We start from the raw sequence: 13,595 nt of genomic DNA on the forward strand, positions 1-13,595 counted from the left end.
CTATGATGAATAGGATATATCGAATCTGGTTAAAAGAGAGTACTGTAAGAACGAAGGACAACAAATTGTTTGGCCTGTTGCTTTTTTTATATTTGTGTGTTGCAACGCACAATTTTGTGTTTAATTCATTAATCTATACAAATATTATAAATGCAAAAGTGTGTACTTGCTTACACCTATGTGCAGCTTAATCTTGATGTAAATTTTTCCTTGTGTAGTTTTCTTCGTCAATAGCCTTTAACCATCCACTGCTCGACTAAATACCCATCCCAAAGGGATTTTGCCCATAATCACCACGCAGGGCAGGCTTGGTGATCGCAGTAGATGTTACGTAGAAGGTACATAATAGTAGCGAAGGACGCTGCTGCCCGTTTTCCATTATATTCCCTTCGTCTTACGAAACCCGTCATCGCACGGCATGTAATGGAAATGGATATATATATATATATGTATAAAAATAGGTCAGTAAAAAAGACTCGCGGGATTTATAAAAAGTGCATGTGTAAATTGCATGGCTTAGTCGCTTAACTTATGGTCGTAAAATATCGCATAGTTTGTGTCCTGGAGAATACCGTTTATCTCGTGAAAATAAACAGCTCCTACAGGATTTTTTAAAACTCACGTAGAAAAATTCGCTATCGACAGCTCAAAGGTCTATTTCTTATGCCCAATCCCTTCTATTCTTTATTTTCAATCTGGGTCCATTGAATTTTTAAGATATCCAACATAGAAGTTCAATGGATACGTACACATATGTACGAGACATCTAAACCTTAAGAAACAATGTTGAAAAAATGTGTACCTGTTCTATACCCTCAGTACAAGGTACGCTTTCATTGTAGAGCAACGAACGCAGCGAATGTGTGTGTAAGGTTTAGAAAAGCAATTAAAATACAGAATGCCTTATTTTAAAGTCAAAACACCGCCATAGAGGCCGTCCAAATTATTGGACAGTACATCAGCTGTAGCCTAATTTAATATTTGATCCATAAAGGTTCGCCACCTTGCATTAGACCAGCGAGGCAATTAAACCTATAAATCCTTCAATAAACGTGCCATCAAAATTAATTAACGAGTCTATAGCTCAATTAAACGTTTCTTTAGAAAAAATCCTCGTTGATCCCTAAAGGTTCGCCACCCCTACATTAGCCCAGAGAGGCAGATAAACCTATAAGTCTCTAAATAAACGTGCCATCAAAATTATTTAACGGTGCGTCTATGTCTTAATTATAAGTTTCTTTAGAAAACTGCCTTGTTGATCCAAAAACGTTAACCACAGCTGTATTAGACCAGCCAAGCTTTAAACCTCCAAATGCTTTAACTATTTAAAAAATTAATTAGAGGATTTAGAGGTTTCAATGTTTCACTGCATTAGATGCAGGGGTGGCGAACCTTTAGTCGTCAAAGAATTTTGACGGTACGTATAGACGTACCGTGAAACATTGAAACCTCTAAATCCTCTAATTAACATGTGTTCTAATAATTCAAGTAATAAGTGTACCACTAGTTTTAAGTGTCTCATTAATATTACCTATAACATAACATATACCTGCCTTTGAAGCTGTAATGCGATCAGAGAGACCATTAGGGCGTTTAATAGGTATCGGATTTACCATACTCCTGTACACGGGACATAAATTCTCCCGTAGTGAATCAAATTTGCATTTGAATCTAATTAACTCGCTCTATTGTTTATGAAACTACCTGTTTCACAAAATAGTGAAATAATAAACAAGACCTTGCTTCATCGATTTCAATTCCTTCATTTGCTGTTTTGATACAGATTGGTCGATATAATCGTACAAACATTATTTTATACAACTTCTTACGAGTAGTCGAAATGATATTAGTATAATATTATGTTTCTTTGTTCACGCAGACCGAACCGATCGACATCCCTGAAGTGAAGTGGAAAACAATGGAGAAAATTCAGAAATTGTAAATTTCCAAATTTTCCTTGGGTGTCGAACCCGGAACCTCAACTCATAGTTACCACTGCACCAGCGACGCCGTCAAAATGTATCTGTAAATATTTTAATGCTTCTTACATCACATTACTTATTATACGACCTATCTGTGAAAGTACACGGCTTAAAAACAAAATAAATCAACAGGTAATACCGTTCTCGGCTATATTTCGTTCAATTTCCGAAGGATTTACTCATCGAATTTACTCGTTGAATGTTCCGAAACGTATGTTTAACTAGCTTTTGAACGAACTGTGGCATTGGAAAGCCCTTAGTACGAAAGTTCAGAATTCAGGAAACTCGATGGTTTTCGAAGATCTAAATACCGTAAAAATAAAATAGACTTAAGATTTGTCTTTTTATTAACCAGTGTTCCTCTTGTAAGGTGAAATCAGTACGATACTTTGTATTCGCGTGTTGATTTAGAAGTACCCATTGGACCCATTTAACTTAACAACGTCATAGCTTGGGTACGAACGTCAAGCTTTTCGAAATTTCTCGACAACCAACACTGCATTATTAGGTATTATTGCTTATTTCCATTTCTCTTTAAAACTCCACCAACCTGACGTCTTTTTTCTTAGCACGACGTAGTGGAACGTTTAAATATTAAAATCAGTATTTATAAGTTTAACAACTTATAAATTTCTTTTGATCCCTTAACCAGATCGAAATTTGGTGACAAAGGAACCTGAAGAGTAAAATATTTCGAACGCTAAACCAATTTTTAAAATCATTCACGAAGACGAAGTTGGTTAGCAAAGTTTAAAAAATAACCGTTTAACATTGTCATCGTTCCGTATTTTTCAGAGTATCATTAAGTAAATTTTACTTTGACGATAATGATTCGATAATCGAAAAAATTATATCGAGAATTTCTTACTAAGAGTACCTAGTTTATATTAATGATGATTGCGCTTTGAAGCTGTTAGGCGATCCGATGGCTGAATTAAGACTATTAGACATAAGATATTATGTCGTATGTAGGTATCTACTCTTAAGTATGAGCAGAAAGTAATTACCTACAATCTTCGCTAAACAGACTTTCAAGCGCAGTGGTGACCGCTGTTTTATATGTGGGAGGTCTCAGATTTGATCCTCGGTGGGGGCAGTTCGGGGTTTATGATTTCTGAATTTTCTCTGGTATAGTCTGGTGGGAGGCTTACAACCGAGTGGCGTACACACAGGACCTATGCGAGCAGGTCATACAAATTGGAAAAAAATCCAGTTCGAGTTTTAAAATAACTTTAGGCTACATTGCAAGAATTCTAAAAAGCCTACCCTTAAATTTATATGGTTTGTACTGTACATTTTCTCCATTTCGTATCATTTGCGAGCTTGGTGCATACTCAGTATTCACGCCACTGATACAACCCAACCGACAAATACGTGCTACTAAACTTTTTTTTAAGATAAAAAAAAGTTATAGTTAAGTTTTAAAAACAGCTTCTGTGAATCGCTATCAGGTTTATCCAGATAGGGGTGAAAATGCATTATAGTCATTAGCCGTGCCACTAAATTCTCGTTAAGCTTCCGTTTTCCTGCAAAATGTCATTACGAGAGAATGCTGTTACAAGCTTTTGATACAAGCATTTAAGCTGAGCTTCATTGTCGGTAAACATATGGCTTTTTGATACAATTTCAGTATTAAGTATGTGTTTAAAGTAATTTAAGAGAATCCAGCTATGAAAAAAACTAGGTAGATACTAGCCAATTCGTGCACAACTGTTACAATCATTATATTTTTTTATCACTGTATTCTATTTTATTTATTTCGTATTCTATACATTTTTGAAGGTTATTTTTTTTTTTTTTTTTTTAAATTATGTATTTATATTAGAAATGTAGGCGACTAGCTTTTAGCTTAGATTATAATAATGAATACAAGTAGTAACAGTAGTTAAAATAACAATTATAGGCGGTTAGATATTAATTATTATAAGCATTTAAGATTTTAAGGTAACATAGATATTAGAAACAATTATTTAATACGATTAGATTACGTAACAATTATTATTAGAGCCTCCATTGGCGGTCGAGTACTTTCACGCTCGATAGCTCACCAAGAGTTCTCGACCGAGAATATGACATAAATAGACCACTCAGTCAGTCGACCCGGAGCATTGAAACAAGAAACATCTGGTCTTTTAATTGCGAAGCAAATCCTGCTACCTGAAGAACAGTGTCGCTACCCCCACCACGGGCTACGACTACCTGCAACACGGTGCAAGAACACGACCGGAGTTCGTAGCAGACGGACGCCGACCAGCGCACGAAACAGAGCTCAAACTCTGTCTCAGAACATAAAGCAGGGTTCTTATACCTGCCTTATTTCGCGCCTCGTCACCCTGTGGGACACGTTCCCTTGGCGTTGCTTCGGCATAAAACGCCGACGCGCCGAAACAAGAGTATTTGTATGGAATATATATTTTTGTACATATCTTTAATATTTATATGTTTATTTTATGTTAATTTAGTTTAAGATCCTAATATTTCACTAATGTTTGTAGTACCACCTACTAATTTCGTATAGCACTTTCTTGTATGCCTTTGGTTGCCTGGAACTGATCGCCTATAAACAGAGCATGCATATAAAATATCCTGCAAAGTGTTGCCCTGTGTCCATCAACCGGAGATGTAGATGTGAAACCTCATATTCCTGTAATTAAACCGGCAACCACGCCCTTCAGACCGGAACACAGCATCGCAACAATGCTGCTTAGCGGCAAAAAGAAGCATTGAGGTAGTAATTTTATTATCTATGTATTATTATATTCCACATTTACTTTCTGTACCGTTAACATTATTATATATAGTTTTGGTATTATTTATTTTACCATATATTTTGTTTTATTTATTTTATAATAGCTGACCCGTGCAACTCCGTCTGCACCAAATCGGTTATCAGCGGAAAATACGAATAAAATGACATCCTAGCTAAATCGATTTATCGCCCCCGAAACCCACTGTATACTAAATTTCATGAAAATCGTTGGAAACGATTCCTAGATTCCAATTATATATATACAAGAATTGCTCGTTTAAAGATATAAAATGTGTACTGTTTTTGTAATTATTAATATGTATGTATATTTTTAGAGTTTTGCACACCGCTATAAAGATTCATATGTGAGCCAATTCCTCATAATCGTTGCCTGGAAGAAATCACTAAAAGTGATAAGGCCGCCTTTGTTACACAAATTTAAATGACTTGTACAATTGTTATCTTTTATTTTTTTCTTGTGTGCAATAAAGTATTTTTGATTGATTGATTCCACGGACGAGCTCTATCACAAAAAACTCTACTACTCCTAAAATACAAATATAATGTTACAGAGATAAGAAGTAGGTAAGGCTTTAACGGTAGAATAATAATTAGCCACGACCGAAGCCCAAGAGACCAGACCAGAGAATACTCAGAAAATATAAATACCAAAATTTCCCTCAGCGGGGTTAAAACCCCAGACTTCCCACCTATAAGACCACAACGTTCACCAATGCACCAGGGAGACCGTCAATATACTGATGTTGATTCTTATGTCGGATAAAAATATAGGGTATTGGATATTCGACGGCCGAGTGGCGCAGTGGGCAGTCTGCTTTCTGCGTCCAAGGTCGTGGGTTCGATTCCCACAACTGGAAAATGTTTGTGTGATGAACATGAATGTTTTTCAGTGTCTGGGTGTTTATCTGTATATTATAAGTATTTATGTGTATTATATTCATAAAAAAATATTCATCAGCTATCTCAGTACCCATAACACAAGCTACGCTTACTTTGGGGCTAGATGGCGTTGTGTGTATTGTCGTAGTATATTTATTTATTGTTTATTTATTCCCAAATAAATCTTAGTCGATCATTGTGAACAAAATTGCTTTTAAATAGCCTTTAAGAAAAGAAACAAATGATGTTACTCTGCGACTTTACCAGTCTGGCTCTAAGGCCGCTGCTCCTAGGCAACTTATTTTTTCTCTTTAAATGGGGAAATCCCTCATGGCCATCAGTAGTGTATACAGACGAAATTCAACCGGCTTAAAACCCCTACCATCAACGCTGTTGTCTGTTTCACCCTCCACTCCCTTACGTCTTATTCTTAAATATATAGGTATATAATATATATTGTATGCATTGTGTTGACATCTTATTGCTATATTTTCAAAATTCAAATTCTAAACTAATTAATAATTAATAGTATGTACTTTTTAGAGTTTAGTGCGATTTCCTATCTCACATTGCCATATTCCATCCGTTTAGGTAGTCTGGAAAACATTACGCTCAGTGACAAGGTATTTTTTTAAGTCGGATGAAGGAGTATTCATTCAATCATAAATCATTCCATGGTTCGAATCACACTTGTCTCTTCAGACCTGGAGAGTTCAACCAGTATTTTTGTGGTTTAATACACACGGGATTGAAGATATGTATCTAATTTTACCCATAACGCTCTCGAATTTACAAAAAGCATTGCGAAAATTTTCCTCCACGATATAAATAATAGTTTTGTGAAAAAAAACTAGCGCAAAAAATTAACAAGACATTTTTGGTATTTATGTATATATTAAAACACTCTTGACACTATCCCGTTCTCTTGCATCTAGAGAGATTATAAGGCCGCCTTTGCATGTTTACATTGTTCACTGTACACTCCTTATTGTTTATTTTCCTGTGTGTTTCTTCTTCAATACTGTTTATAGGTTTGTGTGCTATCTTACGTTAGCCTTATAAGTTTAAAACTCAAAAATTAAGGTATTTTTGCAATATGTTACTGCCCACCCGACGCGACGTGAGGCTTTTTAATCTAAGAATTTTAAATCATAGAACAAAAGTGAAAAAATAAAACTATGCATGCAATTTGCAATAAATCAAAATAATAACACTTTAAATCAAATTTTTGTAATTTATTAAGTCAACAATGCACTTTATTTTCCTGAGTCATGCTATGGTTGCACACAATGACTTAACTTATTTTTATTATAATTTCGAAATAAAGAAAATTCTCGAATTGGTGACATGAACTAAACTTCCTTTTTTTGAATTTTGTAACAGTTGCAACATTGCATTGGTATTGAATTTAAGTCGGGGTCCCGGGTTCTTTTTCCGGCAGGGGCAATTAGGGAATTTATAATTTCTGAATTTTCTCTGCTCCGGTCTGGTTAGAGGCTTTCGCCGTGGCTAGTAACCACCCTACTGACAAAGACGTGCCGCTAAATGATTTAGTATTCCGGTTTGATATCACGTAGAAATCAATTAGGGGTATGACTACCATACTCCGTAACAGGTTAGCCCGCTACCATTATCACTTACCACCAGGTGAAATTGCAGTCAAAGGATCAGATCACCCCTTTACAAATTTAAGTCTTAAACCTTAAATTTGTTAAGGTTTGGGAGTAATTAATGAGACCGTTGTAGAATTTTCCCCAAAGATTCTCAATACATAGGATTAAGGAACGGTGCAAATTTTACGAATTTAAAAATACGTACATTTTAAATTTTTAATCTAGACAAGCCCTTCCGTTTGATACCCATATTGAGGAAGTCGTGAAAAAATATGTATACTAATTCACCATTCAAACAAAGAAAAACTAAATCAAAATCAGTTCATGCGTTCGTTCGAGTAATACGATGGACACACAAACACACTTTAAGACTCACGGGTCTAGGAACCCAACAGAACCAGCTGTTACTGCACATGTTGGGTCTTACCGTAAGTGATAACTCTGAAACACGACATTGAAAAACATGTGCATCAGACACACATCTTTCAAACGAATCGAATCGAATGCATCTTTCGCGAACCGAAACGAACGCACGGTCAAAGACGCCAGTCGACCATCAATACGAATACGATGATCGAATCGGCCAAATGATACATCTGTAACCGGCTTAATATTTCACGGAAATGGTACGCAATAATACCATTTTTGCTATCGGCAATAAATCGAAGTAATAACGTTACAAATCATATTTAATTTTTCTCAGTCAATTGGGTAGTTTATTAAACTCAAACATGCCATGGTTGCATTAAGGAAAATTTCACCATCACATTTTCACACAGTAAAAACCGGCCAGGTCCGCATCAGACTTGCGCTCCACTTCATACCTTAATAGCCCGATGTATTCTTATTTTATTATTTTCCAAATGTATGTAATCTATTTGTATTATGTATCTTTTAACAATATCCCTATAGATGGTTGTAATATGTAATCTTTACTTCTTTACTAATATTTTAAAGAGGAAAGATTTTTTTTTTATTTGTATTCAGTAGGCTACGGAATTACTGGATCGAATTTAACAATTTTTCGCCAAAAGAAAGCTAAATTATTACGAAGTAATAAAAACGAAGAAAGAACAAGAACGATAAAAGAAGAAGAACGATATAAATAAATATATAATAAATAAATAAACTACGACAATACACACATCGCCATCTAGTCCCAAAGTAAGCGTACCTTGTGTTATGGGTACTAAGGTGACTGGTGAATAATTTTATGAATAATATACATAAATACTTATAAAATACAGATAAACACCCAGACACAGATGATGCACGGCGTGCGATTAGAAAACTATAGATGATGCATACCAATTATGTACGACATGATTAAAGTACTAATTATTACCTATCTATCATAGTAAAGTCGCAATAGCAGCTTTACAAAAGTGGGTGCATTAGTATCACACTATAATGTATTATTCCAATAAATAGCTTTAACATAAAGGGTATTTATATAGCAGTTAAATAATTTTAATATCATTCCAGTCGGACATTTAATGTAAAAGTTATCGCGTAAAAATTTAAGGAGTAAACCCCAAACAAAACTGTTCTTTTTAAAAATTATACCCGATTTTTTTTCCAAGAATACACAATTTAAAAATATGCTTTAAAACCAAAAACAAACGCGTATGAAGTCGCGGTTAACAGCTAGTACCTACTTTATCTATATATATATAATGAAAATGGTCTTCGTTTGAGGCTCAATCACGCCTAAACCACTGATCGTATCGAAACTACCACCATTCGATGCGAAATTTTTCCTAGATGGTTTATGGCTATCTATTTTTTGAATTCCAACATTCCTTCATTTTTTTATTGCTGTTTTACTTTTATGAACATTTATCCCGCTAATAAAAGCAAAAGATAAGCATTTTCTCTTGATTCTTTTGTTTTCATGGATTTCAACAGAGTGTATTAAACGGATTATGGTTTTTTACATTCAGCTAAGAATCTACTCACGGTAGTGGAGAACGGCTGGACCAATTGGGCTTTTTTTTTATCTTCAGAATTGTCAGGAGAAAGTTTTGTATGTAAGAAAATTTTAAAAAAGCCCGATAAAAAGTTAAAAACTTCGATGATAATCGAAGAATTCCCATCTATATAGTCACTCACCACGAAATCTCGGGAACCATAAGACTTAGAAACGTGAAACTTGGTAGGAATATTACTTTTGCTATGTAGAGGTCAGCTATGAATAGATTTTAAGAAATTCATTCCCCAAAGGGGATTGCGGGGGCGTTAACAATGAACAATTCCCGTTTTTAAAATATAGCTCCTATGGACTTCAAATTTGGTAGGAATCTTCTGTAAGAGGTGTAGAAATAGGCTATGAACGAATTTTATGATAGCTCACCCCACAGGGGGTTGCGGGGGTGGGTATTAACAATTAATATTTTTAATTTTCCAGCTAAAGCTCCTACAAGCTCCAAATTTTGTAGGAATTTTCTATAAGTGATGTAAAAATGATTTATGAACAAATTTTACGATATCCCACCCCAAAGAAGATTGCGGGGGCGTTAACAATGAAAATTTTCAATTTCCAAGCTATAGCTCCTATAGACTCCAAATTTAGTGAGAGTGTTCTATATGTAATATAAAAATGATCTTCGAACGGATTTTACAATGAATCACCTCCAATAAGGTTCGCGGGGGTGGGTGTTAACAATAAAAAATTTCAATTTCGAAATATAGCTTCTAAAAATTCTAAATATGGTAGGAATCTTTTATTATTCACATAAAGAACATCTCAAAATGGATTTCAATAAAGTCTACTTCCGACAGGAATTGCGGGGGTGGGTGTTAAAATCTAAAATTTTTATTTCTAACCTGTAACTTCTACAGACTCCAAATTTGGTGGGGATCTTCGTGTATGTAGGGATATTCGTGTATTTCCTTACAACAATCGTCTTTTTGGCAGCGGAGAAAAAGTCATTGAGAGGTTTCAAAAACTTAACTTTACATGTAGCTATCCAATCAACGGTCTAAGAATTTTACATTCATTTTACTTTTGCAGACTACATAACCGACGAATTCTTTTATTGCGGGATCGCGGAAATGTAACAGATTAAAATGAATGCATTTCCAAGCACATGAGATGTGGAAAAGAAATTTAGTTACTTATTCCAATAGAATTCATAAAAAACATGCACAATTAATTTTCTATAAAAAATTGATGTCACGGAGAAAATTTTAGTTAACAGAAAATTCGTCGCACTTGAACCTAGACAGATTTCAACTTCACATATGAGACTTGCAATGACTTTAACTTAAACTTTCAATGCTCATTTCAAATTTTTTTCTTCATGTCAATTATTATTAATTTTTGGAAGAAAGGCACGGAAATGTTATAATGATTGCACATTGAAAGTTACAATGAATATTAGTGAGAAAAATCACCTGGATGAAAGATACAGGCTAAATCGATGGAATTTGGAATTTGAGTAAGTCTAAACAATATCGATGCTTACAGTTCTATCCGCGGGGCCTATTTATGTTCATACAAAAATAAAAAAAAAGGAGAATAATAAAAATATGAAAAATAAAATAAAAAAACATAAAATGTAATTTATTTCCTTTTTCAATTCGCCCAGCGAAGCGGGCTGGAAACGGCTAGTAATATCATATGTTTTGTTATTGCCACGTACGTGCCACTCGTTTTTCTCAAACGTCCGAAGGTTGGTTGGTAGTTAATGCTTTAGCACTGAGCCCACCTTTTGTAAAACGTTTTTTCGGTAGTGCACTTCGACATATTCATCATATTTGGGAGAATAAACATTAATCCAAAAGGCATGTGCCTAGATCTAAGTGTAAATGGTAAAAATATATTATTTCTATTAGTTTTGCGAATGAACCAAACAACCTTGAACAAAACATGGTATAGTAGAAGGCTAGAGATGGTTCTTTTTGGCTGTACCTTCCTAATATTTAAATGAACGTTTTATTCAAAAACAGAAAAGAGTTAAATCGTATTTTTATCCCCATAACAGCTGTGATCGTATGAGTTCATTTAAACTTTTCAGTTTAGACGACAGTAAAGTATCAAGCACTTAAAACTTTAGCGACAAGACAAATTTCAACTTTATTTGGATGGAAACAAAGTTTAAAGTTGAAGCTGATTTTACGCTAGGTCGTTAGTGTGTGGTTTACTATTTACTTTCAGAGTATTGCGTGCGGTTTCTTTTACGACAAAACTTTGACCGCAATTCGTTTAGTTTAAATGATCTTGACAATATTATGGGACAAAATCTTAAGTATATATCATTGTTGATAGATAGAATAAAATAGTTTCCATAGGAACTATACTGTCAGGTAACTGGGTCGATTGTGTCGCTGCTAGAAACCCTAAACGTTAAAAACGTACCGTCAAGCGACTTAGCGTTCCTGTACGGTGCCGCATGGAAACTGATTACGAGTACTGGTATAATATAGTTGCCGTACGCACAGTCTGGCTTGCAGGAGACGTTTTCTCCACGGAGAAAAAATAAAATGTTGACTTAATCGCCGAGCATAGACATGGGCGCATTACGCATAGGACGGTGAGAAAACAACAGTGGATGGGTAATAGAAAATCCAAATTACTTGTAATATCTGTTGTATCTTAGTATTTTTTTGTAATCTTTTAAAATGTTGTTTGGCATTAAGCATAAATAATATTATTGATTTCTTTATCAGTGTAATAAAATTAGAAACCCCAAGAATTACAAAAATGTGGGCCATTAAATAAACATACCTTACAAATACACGGTACAGTAGTTGATAAAGTCATTCCAGTTTATCAAAATGTCTTTTCAAGGTTTAGTAATTGTTATCTTTATTATTACGCCATTTATTACAAGTAACTTTATTCAGCCAATCACAATTTTATCTGATTTAACTAATGACAAGGACATACAATTTTTTAAGGAAACATTGCCTTGGATAGTGGATAATGTTGGATCTGATATCAACATTTTTTATCATTTTAAAGACAGTGGTAAGAATTCCGGACCAAGAAAGTGCGTTTTATCTCAATTAGCAATGAACACATATCTTCAAGCTACGTTTCTGAATTGCGAAGCAAACGGAAAACCACGTTCAGAATGTATAAAATCGCTTCCATTGAATTTGAGAGCTTTGAATAACTGCATAAAATTAAAAGTAAACCGATTCGTCAAAGCGGCAGACAGAAATTTCCGTAGATATAAAATAAATACAACTCCAGCACTTATTTTACCAGGAAGACCAATAATTTCGAATGAAAAACCAGAAGATATTTTGAAAGGTATTTGTTTGTTTTACCCAAGAAATAAGCCTATAGGTTGTGTTAATCCAAAACCTTTCTTACCTACCAAAAAGCCTCACATAGAAAAAGAAAGCACTTCAGAAAAACCTAAACCTAACCAGCCGGAGGAAAATAAATCTACAAAAGAACCATTAGAAGAAAAAGAAAAGGCATATCCCAAAGAATCTGAAGGACCTAAAGAGGAGACTAAAAATGAAGACAAGGGTCCATCCACTATAAAAGAGTCTTCAGCCCAAAGACCAGTAACTCCTAATCCAAATGAAGTTCCAGAAGAACCAACAGGACAAGAAAAAAATCAAGCCTCTGATAAAAATCCCATTAAACAAAAAGATAACTAGCTTAAACAAGAAAGGTGTATAATTCTCTACTATGTTGCAATTTAAATAAAACGTCAATAGTCTTTGTGACATTGTTTATATTTAGCAAAAATAAAAATATTTAAGTATTTTTTCTGTCTGACAACTATTAAAATTCAGTGATAATGCAACCTGCATAAATCAAACATTTCATCCGAAAATACCTTCGTTTTCCAATTTTATTAGAGTTTATAGACTGGATATTATTATTTTAAAGAGACGTAATGTTATGGCCTATTTATGGGTAAGTAGTTTTTTTTATGTTAATAAACTATTAAGTTATATAGAGCGTACATCGTGAGGAAACCTGCATACCTGAGAGTTCTCCATAATGTTCTCAAAGGCGTGTTATGTCCACCAATCCGCACTGGGCCAGCATGGTAGGCTATTGCCTTAATCCCTACCCATTCTGGGAGAAGGCCCGTGCTCTGTAGTGGGCCGGTAATGGGTTGATATGATGATGCTGATGATAATGATGATGATAGTGTTTGAGAATAAAATCTCCCATGAAGGCGTTAAATGGGATTAAACTTTTTTAAGCCTAGATTTGTGCTTAACCTCCGCAGCGTAGGAGCACAGCAAATTCCATATTCATCCTAGTGTGTGTTCTTTACAATACCCAAGATAACAGCGTTTTTCGTAAATCCATATCCCAGAAGAAAAAAAAACCTACAAGTTCGACGCAATGATAAGTAGGACTTTCAAAGAACACCC

General features: G+C 34.6%; 1 protein-coding gene across 1 annotated transcript; it reads left to right on the forward strand.

Annotated features, from left to right (window-relative positions):
- Positions 1 to 12,009: 12,009 nt before the first annotated feature.
- Positions 12,010 to 12,925, forward strand: LOC120628882. The gene has a single exon (XM_039897538.1). The coding sequence runs from the start codon at positions 12,024 to 12,026 to the stop codon at positions 12,861 to 12,863; it is 840 nt and encodes a 279-aa protein (XP_039753472.1). The 5' UTR covers positions 12,010 to 12,023; the 3' UTR covers positions 12,864 to 12,925.
- Positions 12,926 to 13,595: the final 670 nt, after the last annotated feature.

Source organism: Pararge aegeria, chromosome 13 (assembly GCF_905163445.1).
Source record: "Pararge aegeria chromosome 13, ilParAegt1.1, whole genome shotgun sequence".
Taxonomy (NCBI): Eukaryota; Metazoa; Arthropoda; class Insecta; order Lepidoptera; family Nymphalidae; genus Pararge; species Pararge aegeria.

Excerpts from the sequence above, each read along its gene's own strand:
- LOC120628882 (XM_039897538.1), top strand. The coding sequence starts at position 12,024 with ATGTCTTTTCAAGGTTTAGTAATTGTTATCTTTATTATTACGCCATTT.